Raw genomic sequence first — 24,210 nt, 5'->3', positions numbered from 1 at the left:
CATCAGAGGCTGCTCTCGGTGCAGGTTTTTCCAGTCTCACATGTGGGTTTTGAATTCTGGTTCCACCTTAACCAGCTCTGTGATCTTCGGGAAGTTACTTACCCTCCCTGAGCCTTAGTTTCCTCCTAGAAAAATAGGGTTCAGAATGGCCTCAGGTGACGCTCTAAGGGTTTAAAGGCAGACGAGGCAGCGGCATCACTCAGAAGCGTCATGGCCACAGTACCCGAGTCCTGGAGGCCCAGCTGTCCAGGCATTTGTCTTTTGGTTTCTGGATCGGAGGTAGGGTGTCCTAGAGGAGCGACCAGAGTGCTGGGCAGTAGCTGGGACCCTGGGAGCATGTGGATGCGCTGCAGCCTGGGACTGGCAGGAGCCCTGCTGACCTCAGCCCTCATGAGTCCCCAGTGTATTTAGTACGTCATGGGTTAGGAGGCCCTGGTGCTCACACTCTGGCTTCTGTTCTCTGAGTCTGTGGTCTTCTCCTTGTGGGGATAGAGTGTACGGCTCTCTGTCACCCTCTCAGACACTCACCTCTTACCGTGCTTGTGCAGAATTCCAAGTGGATCCAATTGAATGGAGACCAGATGCTGACCCTCTGAGGCACAGTCATAGCCCCAGGAGTCGTGTTGGCCTCACCCAAGGAAATGATCATACTGCCATCTCCAGACTGTGCGCCCTGCTCTCCTGCGGGCCTGCCACTCGGGGTGAAATCCGGTGCAGTGTCATGTGAGCAGGGTTCACACTCCAGCGTCAGGGTGGAATAGCCTGGCCATTTCCTTGCCAAGAACACGTGTGACACATCACTGATTTTGTGTGACATTTTGCAGCCCTGCCTCATCCGAGGTTCTGCAAGGGTCACAAGGTGTGGACGTGAGTCTGCACAGGGCTTCCTCGCGGTGTGCTGCCGAGCAGGACTGACCTGCTGTTCCAGAAAGCTGGTTTTAGAAGTTCTCAAGAGTCCCTGAGATAGTGAACATGAGAGCTCCACAGCATATAAACGTGATTCAAGAACTGGGAAACAAACTCATAGTTAAATGGAAGTGCTATTAAAAAAAATAAGAAAGGTCCCTCTCCCACTGTCCTCTGATTGAAGAGTGCACGTCATTCTAAGGGGAAGCAGACAGGAAACCCAGAATGCCTGGAGAGCATTAAGTTAGGACAAGGTGCGGTCCTGCCCCATTCACATCCCTTATGCTGGTACCTTTGCCTTAACCTTGACCAGGTCCTGTTAGTTTATTTTGCTTTTATTTCTTTGGCCTTGGGAGACTGATCTCAGAAAACACCCCTCTGACTTATGGCAGAGAATGTTTCTTTTCTAGGAGTTTTATGGTGTCAGGTCTTACACTCGTGGACTCTTGGCTGGTCACTCAGACCAAGAATGTGGAGCGAATCCTTTCTGAGCACTTGTCATGTGACAGGCCTGTGAGCTCAGGCTCATCACCTCTGTTTCCTCAAAGAGGGAACTCAGGCTCGGCGAGATCAAGTGACGTGTGCATGGTCCCATAAAGAATTGCTCGAAACTCTGGGATTTTAATGCAACTTTCTGTCTTTGTGCAGTACGTGGCCAATTTAAATCCTGTAGTTTGGTGTCTGGGATCTGTGCCACACGGCCCCCTGACTTTTTCAGTTCTGGTGGAGACCACTAGCTCCCTAGGGACCCCCATGGATTCCTTTCTCTGATCTCTGATCATCCAGCACCAAACCCACCCCAGTTTTGTGTCTGAATTCCATATCCATCCTCCAAAACTGAACACAGGGAACTTACTGTTTCTTCTCTGTCCTCCCAAAGCATCCTCCTCCCTCTGACTCCTCATTGGACTTAAAATCTATTGCGGTTACAGTGTGTGTCCCCCTGGCACCTTCAGAACCCCTCCCCAAGTCGTGTTCCTTTTATAACTAACTAGCTGTTCAATGCCTGCCTCCCCCAACTAGCATGTGAGTCCCTGAGAGCAGGAACTGGTCTGTCTTGTTCGTAGGTGTTTCTGCACGTGCACCTCAGTGCCTGGTACGTAGTAGATACGTGATAAAATTCATTACGTAAGTGAGCTGGTGCCTGGCCCTTTCTCTCGCAGGGTCTGCGTGGCTTGCAGGAGGATGCTGCATCCCACATCCCGGAACTCAGATTTGTGGAATGAGCTATGCAGAGGCCCTGCTAGCCCTCCCTCCTCTTGGTGCAGAGCTGAGGACCCCAGGCTGAGGCTCGCTTCATTAGAATGACCTCCCCCTTCACCTCGGGGTCAGGGAGCTGCGTGCAACCCCTTGAACTTGCCCCCCCCCCACCTTAGTTTCTTCACCTGGGATGAAGAATCATCAGAGCAGAGACTCCTGTCCGGGCCACTAACTCTGACACGTTGTACCAAATCCCCTCTCTTCTCGCCCCAAAGCCACCATTTATCTTCCACACCCCCTCCCGTAGAAGTGTCAGGACCCTGTCTTCTCCTTTGCATCTGCGCAGCTTGAAGTTCTAAGCCCCTCCTGTGTTGGCAGCGTTTCTGTGATTTCTCAGCACCCCACCCCTGAGAGTCACGCCCCCACCCACACCCCCGCGGTGCTTTTGGACTCAGTTTGGGGGACGCGCGTGTCGCTGTCCTGAGCAGAGCCGTTGGGATCTCTGGTCCCCTCCTGCCCACTCCCCCCCAACCCCACCACTGTCCCCTGTGCTGTCTCCCTCCAGGTGCCAGAAACATTGGTGGAAGGTTATTTTGATGCAAGTTGAGAAGTGGACATAGTAAAAATATTCTTAGCTGCGCAGAGAACACACGTAATAAAGGGAGTTTTTTGAGGGGTGCCAGCTTTCATGAAACTTCAGACGTTTCCTCAAATGAGCTAGGACTGGAGGGCTCCCCACCCCATCGGGGCGCACCTGGACTGACTCCCCCCCAACCCCGACCAGGGCGCACCTGGGCGCACCTGGGACCCACCTTCACTCACACCTGTGAGCACAGGGCCCGGCCGCTTCCTTCTGCAGGAACCTTTGGCTCCTGTCATGGTGAACACTGTGACCTCCCCCCACACATCCTTTTCAGAAGATCGATGTGCCCCAGGACACTGTCCCCGCCCCCCCCCGAAGGGCTTGGAAGGCACCGTAAGAAAGAACACGCCTGACCCTGAGCTGCTGCTTGTTTAATCCTGAGGCCACAACAGTACGTGGAGAGCGATGCTTTACTTCGTGTGACGTGTCCATGGCCTGGCCTATGTCCCAGCAGCTGCCCTGGGTCACACACTCACCACCACCCACGAGTGTGGGTCCCCAGGTCCCGGCATCGTGACTAGGACCAGCTGGGGGCCCTCGTGGCCCCAGTAGGTCCCCTCTGGCGCCTTCAGACTTAGGGCTGCACCCCGACCTCTCCTGGGAGCGGTCCCCCGGCCCCGGGTTTCAGGGAGCATGACCTGTGTGGCCACGTGGCAGGGCAGGAATAGAATGAAAGTAACACAACCCCTGCGACCAGCTGTAAACACGGTTATTCAAGTAGCTCCCCACTGTCACAGTCCGACAGTGACACCTCTCACAGGCCGGCCAGTCTCTGAGAAGCCACGTACACAAACAGCAGCACAGTGATGCATGGGGAGTGGCGGACCCCGGGGGAAGGGCCCGGCCCTGCTGCCTGCCTCCTCCCCAGAGCAGTCCCCCATCGGAGGTGTTAGTAGTCCCATTTTGCAGACCAGGAAACTGAGGCTTAGAGAGATTAACCGATGTGTCCACATCACACGGCTAAGTGTCAGGTGAGGAGGTAAACTAAAGCCAGTCTAACTCTGAAGTGCATGCCTTGTACCCAGCAGCGAGGCCAGTAGAGACAGTGGACACACCAAACCCTGGTGCCGCCGGGTTACAGGCTGATTTCAGAGGTTCTGGCATCTGATGTTGGCGCTGTGACCAAAGGATCACGCTAACAACACCTGCTTTCTTCCCATCTCGCAGTCTTCACTAGTAAAATGGGCACGTTCAAACCCCATATTCATCATAGTTTAACACAAACGTCCTGCAGCCACCGCCCACTGTCCCCGAGAGCCTCCGGGCCTTGCCACTGCCCCTGGAAACGCCACTTTTTCCGAGCAGGCTGGATGTGCTTCACCACATCTAATTTTTTCCTTTTCTCCTGAAGACTCTAAACCCATTAATGATGGAAAACATAATAACCCATGACCGAAGATGTTTGTTCAGTCTGAATTCTGTTTTTAAATTTATTTATTTTTTTACTGAAGTGTAGTCAGTTACCATGTGTGAGTTTCTGCCGCACAGCGTCATGTCCCGGCACGCATATATGCACATAATCGTTTTCGTATTACTTTTTCATTAAAGGTTAGTACAGGGTATGGACTAGAGTTCCCTGTGCTCTACTGAGTTCTGTTTTGCCTGCAGAGAATGGCAAGTCTGTTCACTGGAAGCTGGGAGCTGATAAGGAAGTCTGGGTCTGGGTGATGGGCGAACACCATCTCGACAAACCCTACGACGTGCTCTGTGATGAAATTCTTGCCGAGAGGGCCCGGCTGAAGGCGGAGCAGGAGGCAGAAGAGCTCAGGTATGAGGTCCGCAGAGCAGTGAGGGCCCACCCGACCCCCGCAGTGCCCGGTGGGACTGGGGAGCCAGGTGGGGCTTGAGGGCATAGAGTGACTCCGGGCCTCTGGAAAGCTCCTTTAGGCTTCCAGTGACTCCCTCTGTTTTCACTACACCCCAACTCGGTGGTTTCATTTCCCCACTTGGATGTGGACGCGATTCCCCAGTGGCCAAGGGCTTCAGCAGAATCGTGTGAGGGCACAGGGACCACTCGGGCTCCGAGACGGCCGCTGAGTAGCAGGCCCCTGGGTGCTGACCCTCTGCCTGGTGCTAGGAGTTCAGAGGTGAGCAAGGGCCTCCCTCCCAGGAGGAGAAACGGTCAGGTGCCCGAGGTACAGTGTGCGCTGTGACGGGGGTATAGGCTGAGCACTACCTGGGCCCATCATTCTGGTCCACGGAGGAGGTGATGATGGAAGTGAACCTTGAAAGAGAAGTAGCTTTCCAGCTGCAGAGGGTCAGGCAGGACACTGTAGGCAGAGAGCTGACTCCAGACCCTAGAACTTGACCCTGGACTCGAGCGTGTGTGGTGCTTTGGGTGACGGTGAGTCTGGGGCACACACTGGTGAGTGGCAGGGGACAGGGCCACGCCCTAAAGTGCCTCGAAGTCCAGATGTAGGAGTTTGGACCTTATTCTGTGGACAGTCAGGAGGTTTTGGATAAGGAAGTGACATCGTCAGCAGGAGATACAAGATGGTGACTCAGGTGGTGGCAGGGAGGCAGGGCCTGGGTCCCCTCTGCTGGGTGCCCAGGGTGGCCTCCCCAAAACCTACCCCTCCATCCCCACCGAGTGTCAGAAGCCCTATGTGAGCGGGCAGCCCTTTGTAAGCAGGTGAAATGGAAACAGACACATGGGCCTCCATTCAGGTCCCCGGGCTGTGACTTTCTAACCGGAAGTGGGCATCGGAGAGAAAGTGTCGGTTTGCAAAGGGCTCAGCATAGCATCAGCACAAAGCGGACGGCACCCGTCCCCATCCCTCACATGCTTGGAATGTCCACGCCAGCTTCGGAAAAGCTGTCCCCGGTGCCGAATGCTTTGCCGAATGTAATCCCCTGTTTGTTTCCCTTCAGGAAAACCCAGTCCGGAGGATTCACCAGCAGCTTGAAGGCAAAGTCACACTCCTCTGACCTGCCGGTGTCAGGTGACCGGGAGACGCAGAACGTGTGTACGAAGGCGGCAGAGGAGGGGGGACCGGGGCCAGGCGGTGGGCCGACCCCACCCGTCAAAGAGGAGAAAACCCCCGTGAGTCTTTCGTGTCTGTAAGCGTGTGCAGTTTCGTGAAGGGGGAGAAAAGGCACTGGGGCCGTTGGGCATCTGGGTCTAAGGTACTGGGGCTGTTGGGCTTCCGGGTCTGAAACTGGTTTTTCTGGAAACACCCTTCCCAGCTTGAAGGCCCCGCTGTCCATTCCTCGTTGGGGGCCTTGAGGGCTTTGGCCCCCCTGCTGCTTCACAAACAATATAAAGCACCCCTTTTTCATGGGCTTGGAGGGGTGAAGAGTGAGCCCTGGAAATAGAACTGTGCATTTAAAGACGCCTCCGGGGCTACTTCCCCTGTGAGACGCCGTCTGTAAACAGTCGGCAGACTGTTTCTTGAAGGACCAGACATAGATCTCAGAGTCTCCGGGCCCTGTGGCCTCCCTGGCAGGTGCACACGGGTGGCGGCCCGGCTGTGCCCAGCAGGACTTCACTTACAGGGTGGGCGGGGCGCAGGCCAGGGTCTGCTGGCCCTGCCCTGTCCCGTGGTCACCTCCGGGATCTAGATTTTTGTCCTGGTGAGTCTCCCTTTGGGTGGAGGCCGGAGGTATCACCTCTTGGCCTCATAGACTCTGCCTGTGATTGTGGAAGTGTTAACCTCCTCAACATGACAGAATTTGATGCTCAGGGAATGTATTCTCTTAGGTTTCTGGTGGTTTAAAAAGCTCAGGGACAGTTGGCTGCTTGGATTATAGTTCAGAAGAACACAAGCACTAGACTAGGAAGGGTTTCTTCTGCCAAGGATTTAATCACCCTGAGGACTCACTGGGGCTTTGCAGCCACGTGGCTCCCGGGAGGCCTCTGGCCCTGCGACACTGAGTGTGCTCCCTTGGGGTAAGTGTGGTTATCTGTCCTGCCTCCTCCACGGGCTTCTTAACATGGAAAGCACACCGCTGAGTGTCTCCTTTCATCCCCACGGCAGCATCGTATCCTGGGGCCTGTCGTGTGTTTGTCCATTTGACAGGCGAGGAAACTGAGACTGTGCCCAAGGCCTGAGGAAAGGCTGCAGTGGGACTCAGACCCGGGTCTGCAGGACCCGCCCCTCACTCTGACTATTGATTGCCTTATTCTTCAGCGGAGGTGGAGGAGCTTTGCAGATATGGGGCTGAAAATATTTAGGGGGGAACATTCGAGAATCCGGCCCACACCCCGGGCCCTCCGTATTCCCGCATGTGTGCTGGGGAGCGCTGTTTGGCTCTCACCGGTTTCACACCAGAAAGCCCCCTCCCTTTGCCCCTGATACGAGGACCAGCAGCGCCACCCCAGAAACCTCCTTCAGGAGCGTGAAGGACACGGGCTAATCTTTGCACGTGAATGACAATACTTGCCGAGCAAAACAATCAAAGGTAGGACAAAAGATAACAATAGAATGAAAGTAAGCAGCAGGATTATCACTCTGCTCCTGTGTCACAGCTCTTAGGCGGGAGGGGCGCTTTTTCCATTCCCGCCCGCTGGATGGAAGGTGGTTGGGGCAGGATAAGGAAACATCTAGGTGCCAGGAATATGGACAAACTAGGTGAAGGTTTTTTACATCCTTGTTTCTCATCTTTCCCTGCATCAGAGAAAATGCTTTCAGGGTTTTGTATTTATATAAATATACACAAATATGTCTCTATATAGACAGTGAGGAGGAAACCCCAGGACGGGCTGATTTACTCATTCACTTGCCCAGGGCCTTTCAGGCACTAAGAGCACATTACAGTGCAGATGTGAAATGGAATCACTGCTGTCATGAACTTTATAATGGAGAAAGCAGGGAGAGATTTCACATAAAACATCATTTCAAATGGTAATCGTGCTCCAAGGAGCCAGGGATAGATGGAGGGGAGGGGAGCGGTGTTTCTGGTCCTCCCTTCCCCCAGGACGCGTCACCAAGGAGGGCGGGACAGCTTTGCAGGGGCCTCGGAGCTGGAGATGAGGACAGAGGGTGGTGGTTCCAGCAGAGGGACAGCCAGGCAAGGTTGTGTGGCTGGGAATGAGGTGGCTGGAGTGCGGAGGGGGTGACAGAGCAAGGGGATGGGCAGGGCCAGATAGGACAGGGTCTTGGGAACGACTTACGTGTTCCGACCCTTTTTGCAAGAATGACTGGAAATTGTCACTGATTTTTGAGCAAGGGGCTGACCTGTTTTGAAAGGAACCGATCATTTGTGCATCAGAGTGGGCGGGGGAGTGAGGTTTCCAGCACAACCCAGGTTTCTAAGCTTGGCTGCTGGGGGAGTGGGGGTGTCAGTCAGCAGAAACAGGGATGAATGTCTCTCCAGAAGAGGATCTGGTTTTAAAGATGAAGAGTCTAGTTTAGAAACATCAAGGATCTCTCAGGCCACTCAAGGTGCTCGAGCAGATGTAAGTTGATTTTGTACATCATAGTAAGCCACACGCAATTTGACTTAGAGTTCGAGAGGCTTTGTGTCATATGTTTATTTCATTTTATGACGCAACGCAAGTATGATTTCTTTTGTACAGATGGTGAGACTAATGCTCAGAGAGATTGAGGTGCCCCCAAATCACAGAAAGTCCTCATTTTTGTATATTTACTTTAATGTCCACTCCCATCAGTACTGTGACATCCTTAAAACAGAATTCATCGTCTTCTCCAGATATACTGGTGAGAAGCCAAGAGCTCTGGGAGTTAGCCAATACATGTTTCCAAAATGCAGCCCATATTTGCACACAGTACAAAGATTTGGACGTTCCAGCCATAATTTAAGCATAGTATCAGAAGGAGATTGTCAAGTCTTTAAAATTTCATTGTCGGGAGGGAGGGTACATACATAGTTCAGTGGTGGAGTGCATACTTAGCATGCATGAGGGCCTGGGTTCAATCCCCAGTCCCTCCATTAATAAATAAATAAATAAATAAAACTTAATTGCCTCCCCCCACCAAAAAATAATAATAAAAAAAATAAAAAACATTTAAAAAATAAAGTAAAATATAATAAAATTCCATTGTCTACACAAGGCCTAAAATTGATGATAAAAAGAAAAGTCATCAAGCAGTTTTTATGGAAGTTGGTGATTATCATGTTTATCTGAATAACCAGTGAAGAGCCATCCATTTTCCGGAAGTATAAAAAAAAATTCGGGGGAGGGGATAGCTCAGTGGTAGAGTGCATGTTTAGCATGCACGAGGTCCTGGGTTCCATCCCCAGTACTGCCCTTAAAAAATAAATAAAAAAATAAGCCTAATTACCTCCCCCACCAAAAAATATATATATATATATTCAAGGAAAATCAGCTCTAGATTTACTCAAGTGAAACGGTCTTGTTGGGTTTGTCATGAATTTCCACGTGACAGATCAGCACCTGACAATGTGCCCTGTTTTCTAGCAAAGTCCTCCCGACCTGAATCTGAAAGCACTCCTGGCTGGTCTGATCTAAAACCTCCGAAGGGCTGTGCAGAGTAGATGAAAGTTAAATCCAGCCCTGACGCTGCAGAAGCGTTTGGGTAAGAGTCCGTTACTCGTAGGAGGTCGGGCTTCTGGTTAATGATGACTGGTATTCGTGCTGCCACACAAGAGCGGACCGGATTTCTGTATTTGCATCAGTGGTGTCTTTGCAGCTCTGCTCTGATTATCTTATGGGAGGATCATCCAGGCAACCATGTCGTCAGGGACTCCTTTGGGTCTACATAGGACTTGGGGCAAATCCCAGTGACTCCTTCGTGACCCTCCCTCTTTGGCCACTAATGTCTCGACTAAGATGAAATCAGGTGAAGAGAATGCCAAGACCAGCTTCAAGAGAAGAAAACAGCCCATCTTGGAGCCTGGGACCTTCTTTGCGGAAACAGGCAGATTTGCTTCCATGCTGATAACTAGGGTGTTGCTGGCTCGGGTGAGGAATTTGATGTTTCTCGTATGTGTAGCCCTGGACAGCTGCCAGATGACCCAGACTGTCTCAGTGTATCCTCACCGCAGCTGTAGGAGATGCTGAACAGGATCTGTTCTCCGGGTGGAGGAGTCAAGGGCCATGGTTTTTGCAGCCTGCGTTAGAGGCCAAGTTGAACCATAACCCAGGGTCTTGCTGAGGCCGATTTGGCCATCTCATCTGCCCTAGGGAAGGATTCGCGTCCGCGTCTCCCTGATCCCATTGTTGGAATCAGAGGTTTTGTGTTTTTTCCCCCGTAAAGCAAGGATGCTTCAGAACCAGATGTTGTTGGCTTTAAAATTAAACGGAAGGATTGGTTTTTTTTTCTATAAGAAAACATGGAGAAAGTGAGAGAGGAGCGAATCGTTTGATCTCTCTTTTTTTTTTTTTTGTAAAAATTACATAAGATCATGCATTTGGAAACACTTGGAGAACTGCGAATCCCATACAAATCCAGGGGGTTACTTTAACTAGAACCACGCGAAGCCTTGCCTCGTCTGAGCGACAGTGTCCCGCACTCAGGCTGCGCGGTGGGGCCGATCGCGGTGGTTCAGTCCTCCCTAGAGCAAGCCTTTGTCACAGCAAGATGAGAGTGAAAGGCATCGTGTGTGGGGTGCGGGGAGGGGTGCTGCCTGACTCGGGGTGGGGAAGGGAGAGGGCTGAGACTGGGACACAGGGAAGGCCCGTCTGAGGAGCTGAGAGGCCAGATTATGGAGGAGGAATCAGCCTTGTCCTGTGTTGGTTTTCTGTTGCTGAGACAGCAAATTACTATACACTTAATGGCTTAAAATAATACCCATTTATTATCTCAGCTCCCTGGGTCAGAATTCCGACATGGCTGGGCTGGGTCTTCCGTTCTGGTCTGGGTCTCACTGAAATCAAGGTGTTGACTGGGAAGAGTTCTTCTCTGGAAGCTCTGAGAAAGGATGGCTTCCATGCTCGTTCAGATCTTTGGCCACGTGAGCCATGGAGAGCCCTGTTTCTTGGTGCGCTGTCAGCCTGGGGACAGTCCTGGAGCAGCCTGCGTGCAGGGTGGCCCTCCCGGCAGCGGTGCGTGGAGTCTCTCTCCTGCTTAGAGTTTAGACAGATTCTAAGGTTCTGGAGGTTTTCCCTGCTGCTGCGTCTCTCAGGCTCCAGCTGGAGAAAGTTCTCTGCTTTTAAGGGCTCATGTGATTGGATGGAGCCCATAGGATAATCCAGGAAGATCTCCCTGTTTTATGGTCCCTCGCTTGTAGTGAACACCTGTAAAGTTCCCTTTGCTGTGTAGCATGACACGCTCACAAGTTCGAGGGATTAGGGTGCAGATATTTGGGGGGCATTCCACCTACCACACCCTTGTAGGCAGTGGGCTCGGTGGTGTGGGCTTGCCCTCCCTTAGCCAAACCCCTGGGCCAGGTGCATTTCAGATTTCAGATTTTTTTTTCAGATTTTAGAAAAGGAACGCTCTGTATAAACTATATAATATAGTAACTCTGTAATCCGTTACTGTAAATACTGTGAGCAATCTCATGTTTAGTTCAGGCAGGTCTTCCCCGTGAGAGAAGTTATATATATTCAGAGCTTTTTGGATTTCAGAATTGTTAGTAACGGATTGTGGACTTGTGGCCGGTTTTTGAGCTGTGGTAATAATATGAGAGCAAGCCTGGTGACTGTAGTCAGGACTGGGCTTTCATTCACACTGTCTCTGCAGGGTTTTATTTTCCTTATCTGGAAAAGGAGAGACTTTTAAATAGTCTAGCATCTGCAGAGCAGAACACACGTGCGACCCCTCCCATGCCTGCACCTGGGCAGACATCACCAGTGGATGGCAGCTCTCCCCCCCCCCCCACCAGGGTGCACCACCTGGGCAGACATCACCAGTGGATCACAGCTCTCCTTCCCCCCGAGCCAGGCCACGCCCTCAGGTCTGGTCCACAGATGCTCCGAGCACCCATGCCCAGGGGTTTCCGTGCACTTTCAGTGGGTAACCCCATCACGAGGGCTGGACCTTCACACTCAAACAGGAGTTAGGCACGGATGTGAGGTCCAACCCAGCAGTGCAGGGCCCAGGTGAACCCAGTCTCATTTCTGGAAGTACAGTACAAATTATGTCTTCCTCAGTCAGTTGGCAGTCCTATCCTGAACCTTTCACCACAGCCCTCACCCCTGGACTCAAAACCCACCTGGGAAATAGCTAATCTTCTCACATATAAAAAATGTAGAGAGCCGTACCCTTCCCTCCATGGAACCAGAACAGTAAACACCCCATCTTTAGGTTTGCCTTTGGGTTATTTTGTACCAATGTAATAATGCTGTATTTTATATCTTGGATGACTTCATCCAGGATCTCTTCTAGGGCAGTGAAAGATTTGCCCCAATAGTTTTGTTTTTAAAAAGATAGAAGGGACTCTTTTTTGGTGACACACACACACACATATATATATATATATATTTATATATTTATTGAAATAGAGTCAGTTTACAATGTTGTGTCAATTTCTGGTGTACAGCATAATGCTTCAGTCATATGGGAACATACATATGCTTGTTTTCATATTCTTTTTCATTATTGGTTACTACAAGATATTGAATACAATTCCCTGTGCTAGACAGTATGAACTTGTTGTTTATCTATTTTATGTTGATTTTAGTGTCTGCAAATCTCAAGTTCCCAATTTATCCCTTCCCACCCCCTTCCCCCTCTCTGGTAACCATAAGTTTGTTTTCTGTGTCTGTGAGTCTGTTTCTATTTTGTAAATAAGTTCATTTGTCTTTTTTTTTTTTTTTAGATTCCACATATCATGTAATATTTTTCTTTTTCTTTATGACTTACTTCACTTAGAATGACAATCTCCAGGTCCATCCATGTTGCTGCAAATAGCATTATTTTATAAATTTTTATGGCTGAGTTGTATTCCATTATATAAATATAGCACAACTTCTTTATCCAGTCATCTGTTGATGGACATTTAGGTTGTTTCCATGTCTTGGTTATTGTAAATAGTGCTGCTATAACATTGGGGTGCAGGTGTCTTTTTGAATTAAGGTTCTCTCTGGATATATGCCCAGGAGTGGGATTACTGGATCATATGGTAAGTCTACTTTTAGTTTTTTGAGGACTCTGTATGGTTTTCCACAGTGGCTGCACCAAACTTCATTCCCATCAGCAGTGTGGGAGGGTTCCCTCTTCTCCACAGCCTTTCCAGCATTTGTCATTTGTGGACTTTTGAATGATGGCCATTCTGACTGGTGTGAGGTGATACCTCATTAGAGTTTTGATTTGCATTTCTCTAATAATTAGCGATATTGAGCATTTTTTTATGTGCCTATTGGACATTTGCATGTCTTCATTAGAGAATTGCTTGTTTAGATCTTCTGCCCATTTTTGGGTTGGGTTGTTTGTTTTTTGCTTATAAAGTTGTATGGACTATTTATATATTCTGGAAATTAAGCCCTTGTCAGCCGCATCTTTTGCAAATATTTTCTCCCATTCTGTAGGTTGTCTTTTTGTTGTGCTTATGATTTCCTTTGCTGTACAAAAGCTTGTAAGTTTAATTAGGTCCCAATTGTTTATTTTTGCTTGTATTTCTATTGCCTGGGTAAACTGCCCTAGGAGAACATTGCTAAGATTTATGTCAGAGAACGTTTTGCCTATGTTTTCTTCTAGGAGGTTTATTGTGTCTTGTCTTATGTTTAAGTCTTTAAGCCATTTTGAGTTTATTTTTGTGTCTATTGTGAGGGAGTGTTCTAACTTCATTGATTTACACGCTGCTGTCCAGTTTTCCCACCACCACTTGCTGAAGAGAGTGGCTTTTCTCCATTGTATATTCTTGCCTCTTTTGTCAAAGATTAATTGACTGTAGGTCTGTAGGTTTATTTCTGGGCTCTCTATTGTGTTCCATTGATCCATATGTCTGTTTTTCTGCCAATACCAGGCTGTTTTGATTACTGTAGCTCTGTAGTAGTGTCTCAAGTCTGGGAGGGTTATTCCTTCAGCTTTGTTCTTTTCCTTCAGTATTGCTTTGGCAATTCTGAGTCTTTTGTGACTCCATATAAATTTTAGGATTATTTGTTCTAGTTCTGTGAAAAATGTCCTGGGTAATTTGATAGAGATTGCATTAAATCTGTAGATTACCTTGGGCAATGTGGCCATTTTAATAATATTGATTCTTCCAATCCAAAAGCATAGGATATCTTCCCATTTCTTTAAGTCATCTTTAATTTCCTTAATCAGTGTTTTATAGTTCTCCATGTATAAGTCTTTCACCTCCTTGGTCAGATTTATTCCTAAATATTTTATTGTTTTGGATGCAATTTTAAAAGGGATTGTTTCTTTACTTTCTTTTCCTGCTAATTCACTCTTAGTGTAAAGAAATGCAACTGATTTCTGTATGTTAACCTTGCATCCTGCTGCCTTGCCAAATTCTTTTATCAGCTCTAGTAGTTTTTGTGTGGTGCCTTTAGGGTTTTCTATACATAGTATCATGTCATCCTGATATAGTGACAATTTCACCTCTTCTCTTCCATTTTGGATCCCTTTTTTTTCTTTTTCTTGTCTAATTGCTATGGCTAGGACTTCCAAGACTATATTGAATAGAAGTGGTGAGAGAGGCCATCCTTGTCTTGTTGCAGATTTTAGTGGAAAGGCTTTCAGCTTTTCACCATTGAATATTACGCTGGCTGTGGGTTTGTCATAAATAGCTTTTATTATGTTGAGATATGTTCCCTCTATACCCACTTTGGTAAGAGTTTTTTTTTTATCATAAATGGATGTTAAATTTTATCAAATGCTTTTTCTGCATCTGTTGAGATGATCGTGTGATTTTTGCCCTTCCTTTTGTTGATGTGTTGTATCACATTGATTGATTTGCATATGGTGAACCATCCTTGTGTCTCAGGGATGAATCCAACTTGATCATGATATAAGATCTTTTTTATGTGCTGTTCTTCCAATCCAAGAACATGGGATATCTTTCTATATCTTTAAGTCATATTTAATTTCCTTAGTCAGTGTTTTGTTGTTCTCTGCATTTAATTCATTCACTTCCTTGCTCAGATTTATTCTTAAGTATTTTATTTTTTTGGATGCAATTTTAAAGTTGAAAGCCTTCCTGCTAAAATCTGGAACAAGACGAGGATGCCCACTCTCACCACTTCTATTCAATATAGTCTTGGAAGTCCTAGCCATAGCAATTAGACAAGAAAAAGAAATAAAAGGGATCCAAATTGGAAGAGAAGAGGTAAAATTGTCACTATACGCAGATGACATGATACTATATATAGAAAACCCTAAAGGCTCCACACAAAAACTACTAGAGCTGATAAAAGAATTTGGCAAGGCAGCAGGATACAAGATTAACATACAGAAATCAGTTGCATTTCTTTACACTAACAATGAAATGCCCTAATTCTAAGGGCGAAGAATTTCTGCAAATTGCAAGAAGTAGATCTGGGGGATTTGAGAAGAGCTGTTGGATCCCAGCTTCAGGGTGTAGAAAACTTGGGGGTCCCATCTCAGCATGTTTTTACACACCCAGGATAACCTTTACAAAATATTTTTTAAGAACATATTTACATTAACTTAAAATTTTCATTGTAACAAATGCTCAGCCAAAAGTAAGACTGCCCAGCTAAATACCAGATGCCTTGAAACCATACTGCTGACACAGTAGAAGACCTCTAGTCCGGGAATGAGGTTTCCATCCTTAGAGGCAGGTCTGTTTCTTGGGGCCACGTCCTGTAAGGAATCTGTTCCCTCCATAAAATAGGGATGAAATTAGCAATGCTGTTTCTTTACAAAAGAAGCTGAGGAAATTTATGAGGATGTTTGCCCAGGCTCTGATGGAAGCAGCAAGAATTGTCCCCTAAAGTCTTTCAGTTATAAGATGCTATTCTTACCACAAGCCTATCCTTCCTTCCTTTTCATTTTTCAGAGGAAGACTGGGAGGCAGCAGGAGGCAGCAGGAGGCTGAGTGGCATGTGCAGTCTGAGGAGGAGGCAGAAATAATGCCTAGATTTGAGCTGAGTGCATGGTTTTTATTCTGAAAGCTGTTGCCCTTTACGAAATACCCACCCTCTCCTTATTTTTGGCAGTGGTGATAGCGCTTGGGAAACTCAGAAATCAGGCTCTGCTGAATATTTAGTGAGAGTGTTGTGGTTCTCTGTGGATCACAGCAAACACGCCGTGTTGCCGGGTGCCAGTCACTGAACTGGAGACGATGGTAAATGTCAGAGCTTGGCTGGCACCCAGCCAGGTTCTGAGACAGGCAGGCTGGAAGGGAGATGACACTCCCAGGCGGAACAAGTCTGACGGGGAGTTAACAGGAGCCAGAGAAAACAGCAGGGGATGCCCTGTGTGAGCAGACGCCCCTCCCCAGGGAGTTTGGATAAGAACTAGGGGTACCCCGAGGCTGAGCAGAGACCCCGAGGGACCCGCCTCTAGGTGGACCGCCCTCTGATCGCATTCTTCCTGCAGGAGAATTCGGGAAGGAACCTACCACTTCTGAGTGTGGCTGGGAGAGTAGGGGCAGGGATGGTAATTCAAAGATCACCCCTTGTATGTCTCTGCTTTAGGTGATTTGGAGGCTGGGGACTCATTAATCAGGAGCCTGACGGTTCTTGCCCCAGAGGGGACCTTGCGTAAAACTATCTGCTCACTTTGAGATTTTTATCACCAGAGAATTACTTCTTGTTTTTACCAAAAATGGCCTTCGAAGTGGGCCACGTTGCAAAACAGGAGATTAAGAAAAAAGTAGAACACAAACAGCTGGAATTCAAAGCATTCAAAAAAAACAAAAAACAACCTTGAAGCTAGCTGATTAAAAAGCCTTGAGCGAGATTCTTCGTTTCATAGGTCCTGCCCTCTTTAACCAAATGGAGTTAAGGTGACCTCTCGCCTCTCCACCCCTACCGGATGCATGCACGCGCGCGCACACACACACACACACACACACACACACACACACACAGCCCTCCCACACTGCTCCGAGGACCTGGTACCTGCTTTCACATCTGCCATTTCACTAGAACAACAGATAACAAAATCATGCCACCAAAATGCATATTTTGATTGGAAACTTGATTTTGAAGCTCTGGTGACATTCAGCACTATTTTGAAGTGTTATTCGAACTCATAGCATTTGTTCCCCGTGGCAGGGAACAGCAAAGGAGCAACCGGTAAAAAGATTTTCAGGCATAATGAAAGACTTCCACGGAGGCTTGCCTTCCTCCATACCTCCCTCATCCTTCCCAAACCAAAGTCATTAACCTCGCTGTCTACTCGGAAGCCAGCAGTTCTCTTAAACTGGCTTTGAGTTGTTTGCCTTTATCAAGGAGAGACACAGAAGCAAGCTGTGAAGCTCAGATCACTTCTTTGAGAGAATGGAATAGAATATGCTTGATGGTTACTTTTGGACCCTGGCTCCTCCTGAGGTGCTACAGCACAGCCACCAGAGTTTTGGGTTCTGTGTTCTTTTATTTATTTATTTATTTATTTTTTTAACACCTTTATTGTGATACAATTCCTGTACCAGAGTTTTGGCTTCTGTGTTCTTTTATTTATTTTTTTATTTTTTTAACACCTTTATTGTGATACAATTCCTGTACAGTAAACCACACGTATTTCAGATGTACCATTTGATGAATTTTGATTGATATATACACCTATATCCACCATCACTCCCTCCATCAAGATAGCTAACATTCCCATCACTCTCCCAGAGGTGCAAATTTCTAACTCCCGCTTTATCCCTGCCCACGCCCTTTCCCCCCTGGTAACCAGAAGTTTGTTCTCTATGTCTGTGAGTCTGTCTCAGTTTTGTAGATCAGTCCTTCTTTTTTTTTTTTTTTAGATTCCACATGTAGGTGATATCATATGGCATTTTTCTTTTTCTTTCTGGCTTACTTCACTTAGAATGACAATCTCCAGGTCCATCCATGTTGCTGTAAATGGCATGATTGTCTTTTTTATGGCTGAGTAGTACTCCATTGTATACATATGTGTGTTTGTGTGCATATATATATATATATATATATATAAGCTTTCTGTTAAGGGTGGACAGTAGTATTAGAGCACAGCTCCTTGGATGACTTTTAATCTCAATGAGTAGATGGGTGGAGAGATACCACAGGGCAGAAGCCCTGTGCCTGGGCTGGGGGAGCCATCGGGGGGCTGCCTGGCTCTGTCTGCAGAGAACCATGTCAGCCCCTGAAAGGGGGTTGGGCTCCCACGCATGACAAGGAAAGCACTGCAAACAGAATGGGAATGTGTATTCCTGAAAGGCAAGCTGGAATTTTGAAGGCTGAGCTGAATGTGAATTAAAAAGAGGGATAAATCCAAACTGGTGAATTTCCTTGGTCTGTATTCCCTTCTAATATACAGGAAGGAAGCCTTTCAGTATAGATTTTGTGAGAGATACAGTCTGAGGCATACAGGCGAAAAACAGACTGGAGATTACCTGTGCTCAGTTTAGTAATTCACCAGTCAAGTCGTAATCAGAGTTACACAGGCACCCCAGTGGTTTCCATGTAAGTGTGCCAGGATTTCATGGTAGTTTGTAGAGCAAAATTTTGTGTAAGCTAAGATCACAGAATCCTAAGGCCTTAAAAGCCATTTAAGCTGCTGGCTTTTTAGAAGTTGTAGATTATAGAAAAAGCTTAACATAAAGTGAATTACAAAAAAGAAAAACATTTCTAGTGTTGAGAGTTGTACGTTATGCAGTTGGTAATACAACTTGATTTCCCATGATGCAAGCGATGCTGGCGGTGATTGACTTACCCAGCTCCCTGGAAGTGGTGTGGGGGGAAGGAAAATGTGGGCTCCTGAGTCCGGGGACGTGGGGTCCTGTTGACCTCTCTGGGGCTCAGTTTCCTTGTCTAAAAAGTGGAGGTTACAGTAGCAACGTATCATTGGGTTGGATGTGAGAATCAAATGAAATAACATAGATAAAGGTGTTATATTAAGTATTACGTATGATATGAAAGCTATTTTTATTATTGTATGTAGTTAGTTTCCTATTTTATGTTGCATCTAGACTTCCCAAATCAATCATGTTTTTAAGACTCTTTGAATATTCTCTTTTTTTTTTAGTTTAAATATACATCTTCTAATTTCTTAAATTTTTGTTTTTTAGTTGAAGTATAGTCAGTTACAATGTGCCATTTTCTGGTGTACAGCATAATGCTTCAGTCATTCATATACATACATATGTTCCTTTTCATAGTCTTTTTCATTGGAGGTCACTACAAGGTACTGAGGAGAGTTCCCTGTGCTGGACAGTAGGTCCTTGTTGTTTATCTCTTTTATGTATAGTAGTGTGTATCTGCAAATTTCGAACTTCCAATTTATCCCTTCCCACCCTCTTCCCCTCAGTAACCATAAGTTTGTTTTCCATGTTTATGAGTCTGTTTCTGTTTTGTAAATAAGTTTATTTGTGTCTGTTTTTTCTAGATTTCACGTATCATATGGTATGTTTCTTTCTCACGTATGTACATATACCATACTTACACTTTATATTTAGCAATTCCTTTCATTCTCTCGCTGTCTTCCTTTTCTTTTCCATGGATCATGTATCAGTGTCTCCCTGGTAAGAATGTTAAGAGTGGCCTCTGAAACTCTTTGACGTCAGAAACACTTGGCCCTGATGACCCTTACAGGTTCTGCTTGCTGTGTTTCCTGAGGGCACTCCTGCCCAGCTCTGCTGTTTGCACATTGCTTGGAGGAGTTGTGGCGAAGGTGCAATGCAAATGGACATTCATTCATCCAGAATGACAGTCGATGCTCGGCTCAAAGTAAACTCAGACCCTAAAGACAGTGTATTGTTTAAGGATATGTCATAAAATTACCCATCATGTTAGCGTCTGCTGTATTTTCAAGTCAGGCTATCCAGTCATCTCTGTGTGTAGATCTTGCTTGGAACAACGTTAGAGAAATGGGGAAAATATTCCTTAGGGTTTCCATCGTTCTAATTCATGTTTCAGTAAAATCTCTCCACGGGGACCACACAGTATTTTCAGCAGTAAAACTGGCCTGTTTTCATCCTGTTAGTCTAGTTGGCCTTAGGGAGGCACCTCCACTTCCTTATATTATTATTCTTTGTAACTGTATCAAAGCACAGTTTCGTTCTTCTGCCTCTCTCACTATTTTAGAAAGAAAGAAAAAAAAAAAAGCTAAACCCCAGTAGGCTCAAAAGCTGACCATTATAGTCATCACTGGGAAATTCGCTTTTTATGTAAAATATCTGGGAATAGGATGATCTGATGATCATTCCACTGACCCTGTTTAGCAAAATGGATGTATAAAGCCATCAATTTTTTAGAGAATTTGAATTCAGTCTCTCCTATGAGTATGAAAACCAGGCTGAATATCTTTTAATGATTGAGAGAGTGTTCATGGATTTATAGTGTGTTCACTCATTCACCAGATGTTTATTGAGGCCCTACTAAGTGCTAGTCACTGTTCTTTTTTGCTGAGGCTCCAGAGATCAGGAAATTAAGCCCACACGGTCTTTGTGCTCACCGAGGTCGTGATTCTGACCATCAATTCGTGAAGACCTTGGAATTAAGAGGCGTAAAAAGGGGATGAGGGACCGCTTAACATAGGATTTTGTTTTTAAGTGTAAACTCTTGGTTTAGCCCTTTCCTTCATCATTTTCTTCTTCACTGTAAAAAGTGAGCGCTAAAAACGTTCTGTTTCCTGGAGCTTTCTGGTTTATTCGGAATGACAGGTACTTGAATTTTGTTTGAATGCGTAGTCCTTCACTTTTAAACAGCGAATATTAAGTTAGAAGCCAGAATGAACCATTTTTCAAACCAGTTTTTAGTGTGGATGTAATTAGAATAATTCTCATATGACACATGGTCTCTGAAGGAGATGTAATTTGTATTCATGTAATGTTGATGTTGCTAGCTGTGTCTTTTGTTAACCCATTGCTCACGTAGATCTGAAATGCCACACTTCTAAGTTTAATTGTAAATTATATAATATATATATATACATTATAATCCTTTAGTCAATGCAGATGGGCTCCCGTCCCAGATCCACTAGAGTCTGCATTGATTGGAGAGGACCATTCTGACTTGGTGTCTGCAGGAAGTCTGCTGGCTTCCTATGGCATTGGCTTCCATGTTTTCTCTTTGTTTTTCGGAGTTACTATAACATTGCACAGTATAGTGCACAATATAAAATTATGCAATATTTTGCATAAATATTCCATGGCAGTTTTTGTTTTGAAATAAAGCAAAGATGAATCAGATACAGTGGCTTTAACTCTGCCCTTAGAGTTTGAGCAGCTACGAAGTCTCTGTAAGGTACCAGGTGGGCGGTGACTGCAGTGGCTCCCATGCAGGGCAGACGGATGTCTCTCTGGGACCTTCCGCGGAAGGAGCAAGCTGGAGACGTGGGAAGGACATGGGTCTCAGTCCCTGCTTTCCTGCCGATCACCAGGTCACCTTACCTTTTTGGTAAAGGGATAATACCTGCTTTGCCACCCTTGTGATGCTGCTACGAAGGTCAAACGATGTATGGACTTGAAAGGATTTTGTCAGCAAAAATTATGCAGGAGGCGGGTAGTTTTCCAACCTTTCTTGTGTTGCAAATCAGAATAACTAAAGAGCATGTTCCCTGGAACAGAGCATAGAAGGGAGGCTTCAGAGAGGACGCGGCACCCTCTCCAAGACACCCCTCCATCCTCAGGCTGTGGTGCTCCGAGCGCTATTCCTGTGGTCCTCTCCGTCTGGTATTGGCATCGTGAATCATCATGTTTGAGCCACCAATCTGCTGTTTTTAAGTAAAGGAAATCTCATAGATCGTACAATCTTTAGCCTATTATGTTGTACTTGGTGTGTTTCGCAGATTTGTAGAATGCGTGCATGTATTTGAATGAACCTGCCCTACACAAATCTCAGTTAACGTCTACACATTATTTTAACACTGTTGGATGAGGGAAAATCTTGGTTCACCTTGAAAAATTAGAATTTTTACGCATATGGTTCTTAGCATGTGTGAATAGTTTTAGAGTGTACAGTATGTTCTAGACGTGTGGAAGGATTTGAATAGAAGTATTGATCTCCGGAATGGCTGTTAAACTAATCAATTATTTATGCTAAATCTCTTCTACTCAGGAATCAACTTGTGAGCTTTTGTGTACTAAGAACACAAACCGTGAGACTGTTTCTGTTTTGTAAATAAGTTCATTTGTCTTTTTATTTTTTTAGATTCCACATATGAGTGACATCATATGGTATTTTTCTTTCTCTTTCTGGCTTACTTCACCTAGAATGACGATCTCCAGGTCCATCCATGTTGCTGCAAATGGCATGATGTTATTCTTTTTTATGGCATAGTAGTATTCCATTGTATAAATATTCCACAACTTCTTTTTCTTGTCATCTGTCAGTGGACATTTAGGTTGTTTCCATGTCTTGGCTATTATAAATAGTGCTGCTGTGAACATTGGGGTGTGTGTGTCTTTTTGAATTGAAGTTCCCTCTGGATATATGCCCAGGAGCGGGATTCCTGGGTCATAAGGTAAGTCTATTCCTAGTCTTTTGAGGAATCTCCATACTGTTTTCCATAACGGCTGCACCAAACTGCATTCCCACCAGCAGTGTAGGAGGGTTCCCTTTTCTCCACAGCGTCTCCAGCGTTTGTCATTTGTGGACTGTTGAATGATGGCCATTGTGACTGGTGTGAGGTGATACCTCATTGTAGTTTTGATTTGCATTTCTCTGATAATTAGCAATATTGAGCATTTTTTCGAAGAGGGGAAGAGGGTAGGAAGGGATAAATTGGGAGTTTGAGATTTGCAGATATTAACTACTATATATAAGATAAACAACAAGTTTCTTCTGTACAGCACAGGGGACTATATTCAATATCTTGTAGTAACATATAATGAAAAATAATATGAAAAGGAACATATGTATGTATATGTATGACTGAACTATTATGCTGTACACTAGAAATTGACACAACATTGTAAAGTGACTATACTTCAATTTAAAAAACAAAAAAAACAAGAAACAAAACAAACCCACAACCTAAGACGTCAGAGAAAGGCTGTCACCTCTGACCGGCACCAGTAGAGGGCGCCGACGGTCACAGAGGTCCCTGGAGTCCCGGCATCAGACCCATTTCATCGTCCGGTGCCCGTCTCTGTGCTTAGATTTGCATTGTTTTAAGAATACTAATAACCCCGTAATAGCTGATGAGTACAGAAGCAGTGAGCTGTGGAAAGTGCTAGTAAGAAAGGGCACACGAATGATGGAACATTGTGCTAACACCAGAAATTGACATTGTAACTGACTGTATTTCAATTAAAAAAAAAAAAAAGCAAAGGCACACGATGGTGATAGGAAAAATTCAGGTAGTAATTTTTAGAGAAGCAAGTGGTAAGAAAACAATGTTGTGTGTGTACAGATGAATAGTGCAGTTGCAGGAATAATTCTATGGGACGAGAAATAAATCATACAGGATATTGAGGGTGTTGTGACCACGCAGATGACAGTAGCTGGCAAGTGATGGAGGAGCATGTTTGACAAAGTGGACACATAGGACTTAGAAGAGCAGTGTCAGATGCTTGTTAGCCTGGAGCTGATTCAGGAGACAGCCAAGAGTTCGTTCAAGAGCTTAAAGGCTGACACAGGGAAGGTGTTGCCGATGAAACCTTGTTTCCAGGCTCCGCTCGTGGCAAACACCCAGGACCCTCTGAAACAAACAGGTGGAGAGACTGGGGCCGCAGCCGCGTCTCCAGCGCCCGAGGAGGTATCAGCGGAGCCCAGTTACTGCCTCCTAATTTTCAGCAGAGGAGAAACCGATCCCTTTGGCAAAAGGATACCCCACAGATCTTATGTCACTGAGGGAAGGGAAAGTGAGCGGTTTTTAAAGCTCACACGTTCCTGAGAGTGGAAATGTATTCGGGGACCGCAAGCTCGAGCCCTTGAGAGTCATCTTGGATTTGGAACAGACAGCCTGACACAAAACCTGTTGGAACCGTTCTGATCTGTTCTTCAGAAGGCTTTGGACCTACAACTCATTTTCCCGTCATGACAAAGTTGATACAGTAGCGTAAGTGTACACTCTGGCGCGGGCCAGAGTGTGATCCCACCAGGCTCACAGCGCCGCCGAGATTTGTCCCTTCATCTGGAGACAGGCGTCCTGTGGTCCCGCCATCAGTGCTGTTGTGGGAGCAAAGCTGACACCCCCAGGGCCCTGACATGGAGCCTGGTCAGGATCGGCTCAGGGACCAGCAGCCATCAGTGGAATCAGCATTAACTGTGTTCCCCACCGTCAGTAAAAGACCTCAGTGGGGAACGCTGCGCCGCCAACCCTAGCGGCTAAGATAGGCCACACTCGGGAACAAACAGACCAAAAAGGCAATGGTTGAAACCCAACAGAAGTTCATCTTTCTCTCTTGTAACATCCGGGATGGTGTTCTGGTCCAGGAGGGCTCAGGTCCACACAGCCATTCAGGGACTCAGGCTTTTGGAGGTTCCGCTGTCTCATAGAGTAGCTGGTGTCAGCATCCCAGCACAAAGGAAGGGGGAGGTGCCCTGGAGACACGTG

The 24,210-nt window shown here is 46.3% G+C and overlaps 1 protein-coding gene across 3 annotated transcripts in view; it reads left to right on the top strand.

Moving 5' to 3' along the window:
- Window positions 1–24,210, top strand: part of SH2D4A (SH2 domain containing 4A) — a 49,321-nt gene that overhangs the window by 8,407 nt on the left and 16,704 nt on the right. For all 3 annotated transcript variants that reach the window (XM_031439998.2, XM_031439996.2, XM_064477399.1), the window contains exons 3-4: window positions 4,358–4,517; window positions 5,621–5,792. In XM_031439998.2, coding sequence (XP_031295858.1) covers window positions 4,358–4,517; window positions 5,621–5,792 — 332 coding nt within the window. The remainder of the gene's footprint in view (window positions 1–4,357; window positions 4,518–5,620; window positions 5,793–24,210) is intronic.

Source organism: Camelus dromedarius, chromosome 22 (genome assembly GCF_036321535.1).
Source record: "Camelus dromedarius isolate mCamDro1 chromosome 22, mCamDro1.pat, whole genome shotgun sequence".
Taxonomy (NCBI): Eukaryota; Metazoa; Chordata; class Mammalia; order Artiodactyla; family Camelidae; genus Camelus; species Camelus dromedarius.
This window is presented reverse-complemented; position numbering and strand designations above follow the sequence as displayed.